The sequence below is a fragment of the Nyctereutes procyonoides genome, unplaced genomic scaffold, assembly GCF_905146905.1.
Source record: "Nyctereutes procyonoides isolate TBG_1078 unplaced genomic scaffold, NYPRO_anot_genome, whole genome shotgun sequence".
Classification (NCBI taxonomy): Eukaryota; Metazoa; Chordata; class Mammalia; order Carnivora; family Canidae; genus Nyctereutes; species Nyctereutes procyonoides.
In genome coordinates this window covers 30,774,332-30,790,881 of record NW_026575052.1, presented here as the reverse complement: position 1 = coordinate 30,790,881, position 16,550 = coordinate 30,774,332, and the positions used below count along the sequence as shown (strand labels likewise).

General features: G+C 40.2%; 1 protein-coding gene and 1 pseudogene across 3 annotated transcripts in view; both read left to right on the top strand.

Annotated features, from left to right (window-relative positions):
- The window catches only part of MCCC2 (methylcrotonyl-CoA carboxylase subunit 2), a 69,289-nt gene that overhangs the window by 10,877 nt on the left and 41,862 nt on the right, over positions 1-16,550 (top strand). For all 3 annotated transcript variants that reach the window (XR_008665264.1, XM_055331635.1, XM_055331634.1), the window contains exons 3-6: positions 4,597-4,681; positions 6,561-6,662; positions 12,655-12,782; positions 14,469-14,581. Coding sequence is in view for 2 of the 3 variants with exons in the window: in XM_055331635.1 (XP_055187610.1) it covers positions 4,597-4,681; positions 6,561-6,662; positions 12,655-12,782; positions 14,469-14,581 (428 nt within the window). In the remaining variant the exon portion in view is untranslated. The remainder of the gene's footprint in view (positions 1-4,596; positions 4,682-6,560; positions 6,663-12,654; positions 12,783-14,468; positions 14,582-16,550) is intronic.
- LOC129513530 (ATP synthase subunit g, mitochondrial-like) lies at positions 12,155-12,501 on the top strand (annotated as a pseudogene).

Genomic DNA, 16,550 nt, shown 5'->3' with positions numbered 1-16,550 from the left:
TGCATTTAAATTTAAAAAATGAAACATGAAAAAAAGGAAAAATAAGTCACCTCCCCACAGACCCTTCTTGATGATGCTTACCTCCTCATGCCTCATTCTCTTTCTTATGCTTTATTTTTCTTCAACACATTTATCACCACCTAATACTATATACTATATACTGCCTATTTCTTTTTTGCCAGCCTCCCCTTAGTGATAACATGCCCACAAGGAAAATAATTTTGCCTTGATTGCTCCTGGATTGCCCTTTTAGTTCTCAATGAGTGCAAAATAAATAAATGAGTAAGTGAGAAAAAAGAGTAAAATAGTTCTTCCCAATGCTCTCAGAGATGGCATCTGTTTTATATGTAAACCTGTGATTTAATAGTACTGTTGCCTTCTTAGGTATGATCTTATCACATTTAGAGGATACACTTCCAGGACCAGTCATTAGGGAATTAATTTAGAGAAATCTTGAGTTTCTTTTTAGCTTAAATAAAAATGTTATTTATATCATTTCTTTCTGAGAGGATTTTTTTTATGATTTTTTATTTATTTATTCATGAGATACACAGAGAGAGGGAGAGAGGGGCAGAGACACAGGCAGAGGGAGAAGCAGGCTCCACGCAGAGAGCCCGACACAGGACTCGATCCCAGGACTCCAGGATCATGCCCTGGGCCAAAGGCAGGTGCTAAAGCCATCCAGGGATCCCCCTTTCTGTGAGGATTTTGAGAGTGGAGGCAAGGTAATTATTTAATGGCAGATGGACAGAGAGCCCATCTACATAAAGTTGTCTATCCATTTGTGTAGTTTATTGGGGAAGAAATAAGATCAGTATTTTGGTCCTTTGTAGAGTTTGAGAGTGAGCTAGACTCGTTTGTTGCTCTAATAATAAAGCAACTTTGATCCACTTATTTAATCTTTCCTGTATATTTTAAGTAGTTTATTTGTAACTTGAGATTTAGGAGTGAATGTATCAATTATAGACATTACTCCAAACACACAATTTTGTCTTCTTTTGATGTAGTATATTAATCAAAATTAATTGAAAAGATCCAAGAGTGGACACCCGGGTGGCTCAGTGGTTGAGCATCTGCCTTAGGCTCAGGTCGTGAACCTGCAGTTGTGGGATGGAGTCCCACATGGGGCTCTCCACAGGGAGCCTGCTTCTCCCTCTGCCTGTGTCTCTGCCTCATTCTGTGTCCCTCATGAATAAATAAATAAAATCTTAAAAAAAAGAAAAAGAAAAAAGATCCGAGAGGAAACCCATTTGGAATATCTTGATCTCTGTCATTTTTACTATAGCAGTTTAGATTTTCACATTTCTTCTCAGGAAACTTTCATCTCCCTTTTTGTTCCTGTATGAGAAAGTAGAGTTACAGGAGGAGTGTGGGTGGACATTTGTGTGGGTGGACAAAAGATTACGCCTTTTACTGTGTATTTCAATGATATCCAGACTGAATACATTGATTAACAGAAGGTAATCAAAGGGCTATTATGAAAGATTCAGAAGTGCCTAGTTCTTATAAAGCTGGGTGATAATTACTTTATCAATATAGAAAAACACAAATAGTTTTGGTGATTGAAACAGGGTCTTTTAATGCCCTAAAGATAAGGCTTGTGTAGTTTTTTTTTTTTTTTTTTTTTTAAGATTTTATTTATTTAATCATGAAAGACAGAGAGAGGGGGGCAGAGGCACAGGCACAGGCAGAGGGAGAAGCAGGCTCCATGCAGGGAGCCCGATGCGGGACCCGATCCCGGTTCTCTAGGATCATGCCCTGGGCTGAAGGCAGCGCTAAAACGCTGAGCCACCTGGACTGCCTGCTTGTGTAGTTTTTGAAGATATTTAATTTAATTTTTTCAAAGATTTTATTTATTTATTAGAGTGGGAGCATGAGTGGAGGGAAGAACAGAGGGAGGGGGCAAGTAGACACCCCGCTGAGCAAGGAGCCTAACTCAGGGCTCGACCCCAGCACCCTGAGCCACCCAGGCACCCCCAAAGACATTTTAAAATGGAAGTTAACTCTGTGCATGTAGTTCTAACAATGCGTGTAGCACAGTTGAAGTGACGTTTGTGCTGTGCTGCCAGAGGCAGGCAGATGTGTTGTGACTGTCCCCTGGTAACAGCAATGAAAAGATCCCATCCCGTAAACTCCAAAATGCTTCCTGATTTCAGGGATGTTAAAATGTGAACAAAATGTATGTATTAGAATCAGTATAATATGCTGTAGGAGATTGAAGGAAACTGGTTTTCCTCCTATCTCCAAGTCTGGGAATAGGGACGGTGTAGGGTCTTTAAGAAGAATCTTTGGGGGATCCCTGGGTGGCGCAGTGGTTTAGCGCCTGCCTTTGGCCCAGGGCGTGATCCTGGAGACCTGGGATCGAATCCCACGTCGGGCTCCCAGTGCATGGAGCCTGCTTCTCCCTCTGCCTGTGTCTCTGCCTCTCTCTCTCTCTCTCTCTCTGTGTGACTATCATAAATAAAAAATTAAAAAAAAGAAGAATCTTTGGAAAACGAATGTGCTGTGTCACACTATTATCGTGGCTGCCCAAATACCCTAGGCTAGTTTAAAAGTCAGAGGAAGGAGCTTAATTCTATGATCTGAGAATCTGTATCAAGGATGACCCTCTTTTTGATTTTTCCTAACAAAACTGGAATTCACTAGCTATTCCAAATTGCAAATTGGAACTCTAGGCAGAATTAAGGAAAAGTGATATTGTCTTAAGTTGTTGCGAAAGAATGTGTGTGTATCTTATCACCTCGGTGATATGCCACCCTCTCTGGCCACCCCTCCCCTCCTGTCCTCTTTGTAGGCATTTATGTCACCCAACTCCCCAAAAACCCGCACCAAGGCCTGGCTTTCCTTTCAGTGCCTTAGGTTCATTTTTTCTTTAAATATTATTATTTTTTTAAAGATTTTATTTATTTATTCATGAGAGACACAGAGAGAGACACAGGCAGAGGGAGAAGCAGGCTCCCTGCTCATGGGGAGCCCGATGGAAGACTTGATCCTGGGACTCCGGGATCACTCCCTGAGCCAAAGGCAGATGCTCAACCACTGAGCCACCCAGGTGCCCCTTAAACAGTATTGTGATTTGACCTCATTACACTCTTTTGGAAGTAAAGCTTTGCCTCCCAGAGTTATTTTCATTTTAAAAGAAGGTGAGATGTGTGATAGAATTTTCTTGGTAAGCTTAAGGCAGATACAGTCTTAGAAATATGCCATCTTTCTCTTCAGAAAAAAAAAAAAAAAAAAAGATCCCCTGGATAGAGTAACGAAGCCTGGTTTGAAAAGCAAGGTAAGGGATCCCTGGGTGGCGCAGCGGTTTGGCGCCTGCCTTTGGCCCGGGGCGCGATCCTGGAGACCCGGGATCGAATCCCACGTCGGGCTCCCGGTGCATGGAGCCTGCTTCTCCCTCTGCCTGTGTCTCTGCCTCTTTGTCTCTCTCTGTGTGACTATCATGAATAAATAAATAAAATCTTTAAAAAAAAAAAATAAATAAAAAAAGAAAAAAAGAAAAAAAAGAAAAGCAAGGTAATACTTGGGAGCTTGTTTTGAAAAAGACAAGAACTCGTTTTCTTTCCTAAAAAAAAAAGAACCCCAAAGAAGTAGCTTTCTTAAATAGCCAAACACTTCATTAGCACGAGAGCACATTAAGATAAAATTCGTAGGCAGCAGTGAAACTGCACATACTGAGGGACTGTATGATCCTTCTGCTTCTGGTCTTACCCCTTGGCTTGCTGAGAGCGAGCTGTCCATATTCCTGAGCCAGTGAGCCAGCGGCCGTCCTTGTGGCCGGGTGGGCTTTGGTGTGCTGTGCACCCAGGCAGCCTCCCTGGTTACCCCGGTGGGCTCCTCACCTGCCCTCATGTCCTTGGTCTAGAACAACAGCAGGAAACACCGAAGACCATCTGAGTGAAGATGCTAACACAAGTGGACTAAATTTTAGTTGATGTATTAGGTGTGCAACTGTCTCCCATTTGGAGACAGTGTGAAACGTGGGCTGCGTGCCTTTAGGCAAGTCCTGCGGTGCTTGTCGTGGAGGTCATTTCTAAAATAGTGCTTTTTGCCTGTTATACATGAAGGTTGGAATTTTTCAAATTTTGTAGTATGTAGCAGAGGCTAGGTATTTGTGATAGGTACTTAATAAATAACCACGAGGTGAGGAGGTATTTACAATGTGTTTACAACTTAGGAGTTGTAGAGAAGATAGTATGGTATTTAGGTAATCTGTGCTATTACTTATTGTTATTTATTTACTTATTTATGTTACTACTTAAATATTATGTTGTTTAATTTCCAATGAATTCAGAAAATGTATGAAATCAGAGATCAGTTGTTTTATTTATTTATTTATTTATTTATTTATTTATTTATTTATTTATTTATTTATTTTTGTTTTCTGTTTTGTTTTATTTTTTTAAATTCCCATTTGTGTACATCAGAAAATAAAGCTTGTAAGTTGAGTGGATCTGAAAATTAGCCATTTCTCAAAAGACACTTTGAAGTTTTAAAATCGTGCTCTATTTGGTACTGTTTTATGTTTTTCTGGCCTTAAATTAATTGGAGACCTTACATGATGTCAATCTAATCGAATCATGTTTTTTATCATAGGAGGCAGCCAGAAAGCCCGAGAACGCCACATATCAAGAGGAAAACTTTTAGCCAGAGATAGAGTGGACAATCTCATAGACCCTGGGTTGGTAAACCCCGAGTGCTTAACTCCGTGTTCTCTCGTCTGTGGTACTTGCTTAGACAGTTTTATAAATAAATGATTTTAAATTCTGGTTCTTTCCATAAGATTTGACAGTAAATGTTTATTGAGAGGCTACTAAGTGTCAGGCACTGTGCTAGGTGCTAGTGATAGGTCAGTAAACAAAACGGACAAAGGTTCTTGCCTAGATGCAGTTTACATTGTAGCACGAGGGGATGGAAAATAAGTGATTATTGTGGTAAGTTACATAGTATAGTAGGTGATAAATGTCATGGGGAAAAAGCAAGAACAGAGTAAGGGAAAGATGAAGGTCAAGTGGTAGTTTTAAGTAAGATGGTGAGGGTATAGGCCTCATTGAGCAGATGACATCTGAGTAACGATTTGAAGGAGTAATGAGAGAGAGAGCCCTGAAAATACTGGTGTAAGGGTGTTACAGACAGAAGGAATGGCCAGTGCAAGGCCGGGAGGTGGGACTGTGTGGGGTATGTTGATAGACTCAAGAACCCTGGGTGCCAGTGGGTTAGGGGTTGAAGGCACAAAGGGGAAAGTAGTAGAGATGGGTTCAATTCTGTAAGATCTTGTAGGTCAGTGTAAAATTTCAGCTTTTATCTGGGAGAAGTGAGGAGACTCTGTGGGGTTTTGAACAGGAGACTTATGATCTATCTGACATGAATTTGAAAAGAGTTATTGTAGCTGCTATTTTGGGAGAATACTGTGGGCAGCAGGGGTGGAAGCACCAAGATGAGTTTAGAGAGCACTGTGGCAGTGAGTTAAAGGAGATACAGTGGTGACTTGGATGAGGGTCATAGTAGTGGAAGTGATGAGAATGTTAGGGACTAGACATGTTGTCAAGACAGAGCTAACCCAACGGATTACCTGAAGGATTGGAGTGGGAGGTGGAGAGTACAGGTGGAGAAAAGGGAATGAGGACCCCAAAAGAATTTCTTACGACATGTACCCGTACTCCCAACCTGGAGACGGGCACTGTTAACACGAGGTTTATATCCTTCTAGAATATTCTTATGTGTATAGGTGTTAGACACATTTTTTAAAAAGATTTATTTATTTGCGAGACAGCATGAGCAGGGCGGGTGGAGGTGGACTCCCTACTGAGCAGGGAGCCTGCTGTGGGGCCAGTCTCATGACCCTGAGATCATGACCTGAGCCAGAACTGAGTTGAAGCCAGCAGTTGGTTGCTTAACTGACTGAGCCACCCAGGTACCCCTTTTTTTTAGATACTTTTTTTTTTTTTAACTAGAGAAACAATCATACTAAATGTGATATTTTATAACACCTTTTTCCTCCTACTTGCTGGATCTTGGACATTTAAGTAAGTGAAAGGTAGAGTAATAAATTGACAAAGAGCCTGGTCTTTGGGGTTAAATTGCTTATTAAAACCCAGCTTTGCCACTTACTAGTTGTGTGACTTTAGACAAGTGACTTAATTTCTGTGCTCTAGTTTCCTCATGCATCATTGGGGATCATGATAGGCTCCACCACAGGCGGTGGTTCTGAGGAACAGATGCGTCAGGTTTCTGGAGCTCCTAAAAGAGAGCCTGGCGTGGGGTAGGAGCTTCCGTGAGTGTTAGGTGCTGGTCTCTTTCCCTACTAATAAACACATTTGTACAACATCTTTTAAAAGTAGGTACCTCGTGTTCTGTTGTATGGCTATAACATGTAAATCCTCAAAATATTCACACTAGATTTGGGGTAAATATTCTTTTTTTTTTTTTTGTAGATTTTGTATGTGTACAGCATGCATGCTTGAAACATTGGCTCATTACTCTTTTCCATGTATAACTGTTTAAATATGCTTTTTTTTTTTAATGACTGTAATTCAAGCGATATCCTTTTTTCCCTTCAGGTCTCCGTTTCTGGAATTATCTCAGTTTGCAGGTTACAAGTTATATGTTAATGAGGAGGTCCCTGCTGGTAGCATTATTACAGGCATTGGGAGAGTATCAGGGTGAGTATTCTACTTCAACTCGATTATGCACGTCACGGCTTTGTGTATGAATGTGCAAGTTTTCTGCTGTTTGTATTATGTGGGACTAAGGCTTTCTACCCTGACGTGTATTAGATTGACCTGTGGAGCTTTAGAGACAAAGATTGAAGGAGGGAAAGAAAACCCAGCACAGGTCCTGGGTCTTGAATCCCAGCCTTCTTCCTTAATTAGAATCTTCAGGTGTGGGCTTGGCTTCTATCATTTTCCAAGGATCTCTTGCACATCTAGGGTGAAAAACCAGTGTCATAGAGAAGTTGTTCTTCAAGTGTGGCTCCCCAGGTAGCATTGGCATCACCTTAGAACTTGTTAGAAATATAGATTATGGGCAGCCTGGGTGGCTCAGCAGTTTAGCGCCGCCTTCAGCCCAGGGCGTGATCCTGTGGAGACCCGGGATTGAGTCCCAAGTCGGGCTCCCTGCATGGAGCCTGCTTCTCCCTCTGCCTGTTTCTCTGCCCTTCTCTCTGTGTGTCTCTCATGAATAAATACATAAAATCTTTGGGGGGGAAAAAAAAAGCATAGATTACTAGGTCTTCTCATTAAGTTACCAAATTAGGGGCATGTAAGTGGCACAGTTGGTTAAGTGCCCAAGTCTTGATCTTAGGTCTGGTCTCGATCTCAGGGTTGTGAGTTCAAGCCCCTCATTGGGCTCCATGCTGAGAATGGAGCCTACTTAAAAAGAAGTAACTAGGGCAGCCCGGGGGGCTCAGCGATTTAGTGCTGCCTTTGGCCCAGGTTGTGATCCTAGAGTCCTGGGATTGAGTCCCACATCTGGCTCCCTACATGGAGCCTGCCTCTCCCTCTGCCTGTCTCTGCCTCTCTCTCTCTCTCTCTCTCTCTCTCTCTCTCTCTCTCTCTCATGAATAAATAAAATCTTAAAAAACAAAAAAAAAAGAAGTAACTAAACTAAATTTTGAGGGTGGAACCAAGCAATCAGTGCTTTTAATAAGCCCTCCAAGCTTCTCGAATGCTAACATTTGAGAACCACTGTAGACTTAGGAAATCTTGATTGCTAGAAGTTAAATTTACTTGTGTATATTTATGTACGGCCTGACATTTACCATCTCAGGATAGCACAGTAGGCATTGTAATAAACACTTCCCACTGGTTAGTTGTAACCATCACCGCAGCTCTGTGAGAATGGGTATTATTGTCAACATCACCATTAGGCAGGTAAGGAAGCCTGGTAAATGACTTAGCAAGGTAAATAACTTACCTGAGATCAAGCCACTGGTGGAGCTCAGCTTGGACCTCAGGTGGTTGGATCCTGAGCCTGCTAAAGTTATATTTGACACAGATGCTGGTTTATGGTGTGTGTTCCTCCACCTTCTTCCTATGATTGGTGCCTTCGGGGGAGGTACAGCTACAGCCACTGGCCATTGTAGCTTCTTCCTTCCTGTATCCCCAGCACTCCTCCACAACTCTTTGCAAGCTATGATTTGCTTAATATTCACCCAGCGTGAAGACTTTTTTTTCTTAGAGTCTTAGGGGATGCTTACAAATAAACCTTTAAAAAAAGAATAAACTCGGGAATCCCTGGGTGGCTCAGCTGTTTGGCACCTGCCTTTGGCCCAGGGTGCGATCCTGGAGTCCTGGGATCGAGTCCCACGTCGGGCTCCCGGCATGGAGCCTGCTTCTCCCTCCTCCTGTGTCTCTGCCTCTCTTTCTCTCTCTATATCTATCATAAATAAATAAATAAATCTTTAAAAAAAAAAGAATAAACTTAATGCAGCGCTAAACTAAATTCATAATCATGAAATAACTAAGTAAGTAGGGTAGGTACTGTGAATTATATTCTCCAGTGATAATGATGGTCAACATGTTGGAACATGCCCTTCTACTTTTCCTGTGCATGTACTACTATTTCATTATTATTGATGCTTTTTGTGTTTTTCATGTTCATTTTTTTTTTTCTTGGTGCCTTGTTCTCAGTTTATAAGGTTCTCAGTTTGGAAGGAAATTGAATTGCACTTAGGAATCGTATGAGTTCAGGAGTTATCAGCCTCAGTTAGAATTCTGGCTTCAGCATTTTGTAGCTGTTTCATTCACCTTTAGCAAATTCCTTGACCACTCACTACCTTGGTTTTCCCATCAGGAAAATATGATTCGTTATAAAATGAAACAGTCATAGTAGCTACCATTAGAGGGTTGTCCTGAAACAAGAGGAAGAAATGAGGAAACGAAGAGAAACACCTCTGTCCTTTAAGAGATTTAAAATACAGTTGATACTCTTGCCACTGAGGGTAGACAGGCAGCTGTGGATAACAGAGTAGATAGAAGCTTTCTTCCCTGCAGCCTGGAAACTTCTTAGAGCCAAAGCTATTTGGAAAGTCATTAAAAACTTTTATACCTTTATTGCTCTTTTTATATATTTTCCAGTAGTGTTAGGTATATTGATACAGGCTCCATGATCATTTCTTTCTTTCTTTCTTTTTTTTTTAAGATTTTATTTATTTATTCATGAGAGACACACAGAGGAGAGAGAGGCAGAGACACAGGCAGAGGGAGAAGCAGGCCCCATGCAGGGAGCCTGATGTGGAACTTGATCCTGGGACCCCAGGATCACACCCTGGGCCAAAGGCAGGCACTAAACCGCTGAGCCACCCAGGGATCCCCTCCATGATCATTTCTTAATAGACCCCAAGAAATTTATTTTTATTTTTTATTTTTTTAACATGTTTTTGTCTTTTTATTTATTTTTTATTTTTTTTAAAGATTTTATTTATTTATTCATGAGAGACAGAGAGAGAGAAAGAGAGAGAGAGAGAGGCAGAGACACAGGCAGAGGGAGAAGCAGGCTCCATGCAGGGAGCCTGACATGGGACTCGATCCCAGGTCTCCAGGATCAGGCCCTGGTCCGAAGGCTGTGCTAAACCGTTGAGCCACCCGGGCTGCCCAACCCCAAGAAATTTAATGAGAAAACTTGTATAGAATTTATTTATAAACCATCTTAGTTTCATATTGAGTGTATGCATTTTTCCCACGAGACTCCCCTCCATTTTGGCCCAGGCCAAGGAAAGACTTCCCTTTTCCCTAGAAAAGGGGCTGTGCTAGTAGTGTTGGATATTATGACTGAAAAAGGTTCACTTATTTACTAGGTGTAAAGTCGCAGTTCATAATAGTTTAAATGGATCTTTTTTACATAAATAGTGTGTTTGTATGTATCGTCACCACTCTTTCTCTAGCAAATGGTAGATGCTCAAACTAGTTTGAGGAAAACGAGGAATTTATTGACCCTTAACTGACAGGTGTGGGTATCGCTGGAACTTAGGAGTTCAAACAGTGTTGTCACAGACTGGTTTTTGGTTTTATTCCTAGATAAGCTTTTTAAACCCAGAGACAGAGCTAGCCATAGGCATTCCTGATTTCTATTCCGGAGGATCAGTAGCTGAAGTAGGAGAGCTCATACGGGGTTAGATTTGGGGTCCAAGCCCATTACTGAACCACAGGGTGGACTCTGGGTAGAAAGGCCTGGTTCTTGGATATACCTTTGAAGATAGGCTTTGGGGGTCAGTCCACATGAATTAGGTAAGAAGCAGTTTCTGAAAGAAAGTTTAGTCCTGGGGCAGCCCGGGTGTGAGTTCCATGTCACACTCCCTGCATGGAGCCTGCTTCTGCCTCTGCCTGTGTCTCTGCCTCTCTCTCTCTCTCTCTCTCTGTCTATCATGAATAAATAAATAAAATCTTAAAAAAAAAAAAAAGAAAGTTTAGTTCTGTCACCAAAGTAGTAGATCCTGGGTAGGTAGAACCAGTAGGTGTACAGTGCAGGTCTTTTTGTGGACTCGTTTTATTTTTCACTCTGTAACATGTCTGTGACCTTTTCATAGACAAGTGGCTCTGTCTCTTACGGAAGGTCACATGTCTAGCAAGTGGCAGAGCCAGAATTTCACCATAGCTTTTCTGACTCCATAGGTCCTTTCTGGTATCAGAGCTTGGTAAGCTTTTGCAGGGCCCCACCCCCGGGGCAGGAGAGCGTGAATACGCTCTGGGGGTATGAGATGATAGCCTTAGCAACCACTGTAAGCTTAAATTCCCTTTGAAGTCTAGTTTGTTTACTAAAGTCATGAAGAATTGGCATTCCACTTTAAAATATTAACTATAATGTGGATATAATATATATATTATATATTGTATATAGTTATATATAATATAACTATAACTATAACTATAACTATATATATATATATATATAATATAACTATAATGTGCTTTATAGTGGTTAACATTGATGCTCTAATTGGCCACACACCCTGTGAGGGGAGCACAATGCTACCTCAGGCCACTATTCAGCCACTCTTCCCTACTTTCTTTGCAAACAGGAATTCAATGACTTGATTTCTACAATTAAAAAGAATATAAAGTGAGAGTTTTAAAAATAACCATAAATAGGGGTACCTGGCTGGCTCAGTTGGTCGAGCATACGACTCTTGATCTCGGGGTTGTAAGTTCAAGCCCCATGTTGGGTGTAGAGATTGCTTAAAAATAAAATCTTAAAAAAAATAATAATATTGTAAACATAAAGAAGATTAAGTTTTATAAAGAATACACTGTTCACCCAAGTTTCCAGGTAGCCCCCTGACCTTCCCGTTTCCTGGCAATGGTAAGCAGTTTCCCTTACAGGTGGTCTGCGTTCACCATTCTCTTTATGTGGTGTTTGTGGGTGTAACACTCAACCAACTGGTCTTAGTGAGAAAGTACCATTGATGATGCATTATAGTATATGTTTTCAATACACTCTTCTTATAGTTTGCTTTTATTGTTACTTTAAGCAAGATACTGTATTTTAAACATCTTTTAGAAAAGCATGTGGTAGTAGCATTGAAAAACTTTTGAAAATGTAAAAAAGATAAATTCCTTTGGTGTGTCAACTTTCATTTTTGCAAAATAATCTTCCTACAAGGAAATTTAGTGGTTTACTATGATGGATTTTCTCACTCTTGAGACTTGGATTTTTTTTTTTTTTTTTTTTGTATCATTATCTTACTGTAAAAGAACCTTTATATGAACTGTGGCTGAGGTGGTTAGTTTTTCACAGCTAATACAGCACTGATGACTGTTTACTTTTTAGAGATTATTTGAGAGAGAGCAAGCACACAAGCAAGGGAAGGGGCAAAGAGGGAGAAACAAACTCCCTGATGAGCAGGAAACGTGACCCAGGGCTCAATCCCAGGACCCCAAGATCCTGACTTGAGTCAAAGGCAGATGCTTAACTGAGAGAGCCACTCAGGCGCCCCCAGGACTGATGACTTTTTAAAAATCAAGTGTGGGTTTGTAAAGTTGTTCATAGTGATCATTTTATATTACATAAGTGAGTGTGTGAACTGTGATTAAAGCTTGTTTTTGTATCATGAGATTGCTAATGATTGTCATTGGTGGAATGTACTAGAAGTTGAATGTTGTATTGGGGTATCTTGTAATGAGATGTAATTGGCCTTTAAACTTTGAAAAAGGTCTGGGGTGACGGAACTTCCATCCTGGAACCATGGCCCAGTTCGTCCGTAACCTCGCTCAGAAGGCTCTGACACTGGTGAACGCTGCTGTCACTTACTTGAAGCCTCGATCGGCCACATTTGGGCACTATGCCAGGGTTGAGCTGGTTCTTCCAACCCCTGCTGAGATCCCTACAGCTATTTCAAGCTACAGCTTGAAAAAAATAGTCAAGAGTGCTCAAACTGGTAGCTTCAAACAGTTCACAGGGAAGCTCTGCTGAATGATTTGGTGGCCACCGAGGTGTGGATGTGGTTTTATGTCGGCGATATCATAGGCAAGTGTGGCATCATTGTCTGTAATGTTTGAAGACCAATCTTTAACATCTCTATATGGCTTATTATTTGAGTGTTTTGGACCATGTGTGGTCAGACTGATATTTGAATAAAATAAGATAATGTATTAAAAAAATAAGTAAACTTTGAAGAAGTCTCTCATATTCTCTTCCTAATCAAATTCTACCTTTCAGAGTGGAATGCATGATTATTGCCAATGATGCCACCATCAAAGGAGGTACCTATTACCCAGTGACTGTGAAGAAACATTTACGGGCGCAAGAAATTGCAATGCAAAACAGGCTCCCCTGCATCTACTTGGGCAAGTCACAATAGTCATAAAATGAACTATTTTTAGCTGGTAAAATACAATACTGTTTAGAAGGTTATATATGATATCAGCAATAGATAATTTTTAAAAACTGTTGATTTATTCCATAATTACAGAAGAAATAATTGTTCTTTGCTAAAAACTCTGGAAGAAAAAGTAAATAAGAACTACCCATAATAACATCACAGGAATAACCTCTGACAGTATTTTCATGTATGCCAGTTTTTTCTTTACATGTGTGTGGATTTTTTCCTTCCATGTATTTTGTTTTTGTCTTAACCTTAAGGAGTTCAAACTATGAAAAAGTAATAGCTAATATTTATGTATCTCTTGAGTGCTAGGTACTTTGTTAAATACTTGAATAATTTCAGCAAATGCAGTTTAAAGAAATTAAATTTTTTTTAAATTTTTTTTGATTAATTAATTAATTTATTTATGATAGTCAGAGAAGGAGGGGGCAGAGACACAGGCAGAGGGAGAAGCAGGCTCCATGCACCGGGAGCCCGATGTGGGACTCGATCCCGGGTCTCCAGGATTGCGCCCTGGGCCAAAGGCAGGCGCCAAACCGCTGCGCCACCCAGGGATCCCCAAGAAATTAAATTTTTAATGAAAGTAAATTTATATTTGAAATTAAAAATACATTTAAGTCTAAGAGTATTTCAAAAACAACATAAAAGCAAGGCAGTTTAAAACTGATACTGCCTGGATATTGGTTTAGGTTGATGAAATGCCAGCATATGTATATTATTCATTTGTGTGGGTATTTAAACAGGTCCTGACGTAGAGATTTTTTTTTTCTGCAAAAGTGTATTTACCTGGTTGACTCACAATGTGAATTTGAATTCTTTTTGTACGTATAGAAAACAGCGAATGAGGCCCTACTGCTTACAGGTGCTGGGCCAAACTCCATAGGGGATGGAGTGAAGGGTATTATGTTGTCTCTGTCTTGGGCAAAAGCTTGAATGAATTGGAGACAGCATGTCATGTATTAAATAACAATGAAGGTCTTAGTGGACGTAGGCAAGAGTAGTAGGCATTGGAACTAGCTAAGTTTTCGTAGCATTGCTATGTGCACTCACTCTGGGCTGAACTAGGTGTTTTACATACATTATTTCATGTCATCCCAGGAACAGCTCCCTGGGAGAGCTAGTTTTGTCCCTTTCATTTTACAGGTGAGGAAAGCGAGGCATAGGATGGCTAGGAAACATGCCAGTAATCATACAGCTATGAAGTCATCATGCTCTGTTCCAAATTTAGCAGATGCTCTTATCCCCCTCTCCGCTCTGCAGTAAAAACAGTCCCATGGCCAGTTATATGATAAAATTTCCCATGAATTCCGTAGGTATTTTTGTAGTGGTTTAAAAGAGGGAAAGTCACTTTTTTAGCTGAACTGGTTAAGAATATATGGTGTTTCTGAGGCTTGCACCCTCAAAGGAGAGAGTGTCCTAAACCTTTCAAGTGGAATTTTGCACAGGGAGGAGAGCCTAACAGATTTGGGGAAAACAGAGAAGTTTTTGGCTGTGTTGGAGAACTGAAGAAAGATGCTGTAATAGTTTAGAATGGTAGGGCATATTTTTGGTGAATGTGATTAAGAACTGTTGTCATTGACACATGTCTCTCTATAGGGTATTTTGTTCACTCAGATGTACTTACTTCTGTCATTTCCCTTGTCTTCAGTTGATTCTGGAGGAGCAAACTTACCTTTTCAAGCAGATACATTTCCAGATCGAGATCACTTTGGCCGTATATTCTATAACCAGGCGATTATGTCTTCTCAAAATATTGCACAGGTAACTTATCATTAATGTACTGCTTTTTGTTCCAAATGCTTTTGCTAACTATGTTTGCTGAGATGACTTAAAACAGAACTTAGTACACAATTTAGGTTTTTTTCCCCACACAGAAAGTGCCTTGAGGTTAGTTATCTCCAGTCAGTTTATCCTCTTAATTATGGGCACACTTATACTGTCATAAAGGCTGTTCACCATAGGAAAAGAGGTTTTCAAAAGAAAGGGCACTGAGTAATTGCTTTTTTAGGTTTATACTCTGAGACACTCTAGTGCCTATATGAGGAGATAGGTGCAAGGAAGATTGCTGTAGCATTGACACAGCAAAAGTTAACAAACAACCTAAGTGGCCAGTATTAGGAGGTGAGTAATACAATTTTTAGCCGTTAAAATGAATGATGTAGAATTGCATGCATCAACATAAGTCTCAGAAAATAAATAAAATAAAAATAGAATAAATACATAGTCACTTGCTTTGTATATAGACAGTCACTGCCTGTCTCTCTCTCTCTCTCTCTCTCTCTCTCTCTCTCTCTCTGATTCTATTTTATTTTTTATTTTATTTTATTTTATTTATTTTATTTATTTTATTTATTTTATTTATTTTAATTTATTTATTTATTTATTTATTTATTTATTTATTTATTTATTTATTTATTTATTTATTTATTTTTATTCTAGAGACATAGAGAGAAAGGCAGAGACACAGGCAGAGGGAGAAGCAGGCTCCATTCAGGGAGCCCAACCTGGGACTCGATCCCAGGTCTCCAGGAAACTGCCCTGGGCCGAAGGTGGCACTAAACCGCTGAGCCACCGGGGCTGCCATCTCTCTCATTCTCTATGTATGTCTTTCATGAATAAATAAATAAAATCTTTAAAAAAATTCTTTTTTAATAAATAAATAGAAACTTCAGCTGTGCTCACTTTTGCACAGAGGTTCCTTCCATTACCTGATATGAGATTCTTACCGTGATCTTTAGAGAGGAAACCAGCCTATTTAATCTGGTATTATAACTTGTATAGTTGTATGGGCCTTGTGTTAGTTTCCTAGGGCTGCCATAACAAATTGCCACAAACTGAGGGGCTGAAAATAACAATTTATTCTCAAGTTTAGGAGGTTGGAAGTCTGAAATCAAGGAGGCATCTGTGCTGGGCTCTTTCAGAAGGCTTTAGGGCAGATTGTGTTCCTTGCCTCTGCCAGTTTCTTTTCTGGTGTTCCAGGTGTTTCTTTGGCTTGTGACTCTGTGGCTCTGATCTCTCTTAAAAGGACACTTGTCATTGGATTTCAGGCCCACCCATAGAATCCAGAATGATCTTATCTCAAGATCCTTACCTTTATTACATCTGCAAAGACTTCTTTCAAATAAGGTCATAATCAAAGGTTCTAGGGATTCAGGTGTGGACATTATTTTGGGAGGCCATCATTCAATCCACTATAGACCAGCCACCCTGCATGCTTATTCTTTGCTCTGTCTTTCCACGTGTGTAGCTTGTAAACAGCCTACTCTAAACCAAGCACTTTTTTGGTAAATAAAACCAGGTAGGATTTCTGCTCCCGTGGAAGCTACAGCTTAAAGTGCTTTAAAAAAAAAAAAAAAGGTCTTTTTAAAATGAAAATGTGGGGATCCCTGGGTGGCGCAGCGGTTTGGCGCCTGCCTTTGGCCCAGGGTGCGATCCTGGAGACCCGGGATCGAATCCCACATCGGGCTCCCGGTGCATGGAGCCTGCTTCTCCCTCTGCCTGTGTCTCTGCCTCTCTCTCTCTCTCTCTCTCTCTCTCTCTCTCTCTCTCTCTCTCTCTCTCTCTATCATAAATAAATAAATAAATAAAAATGAAAATGTTCATATATTTTTGAATAAGCAGTACCTGACCTGCCTGTGATAAAAAAAAAATCTAAAAATGTCTTAAAGGGCATTTGAATGCTTTCCCTTTTCCTGTTTTATTTTTGTTTCTTTCTTTTTTTTTTTTTTTT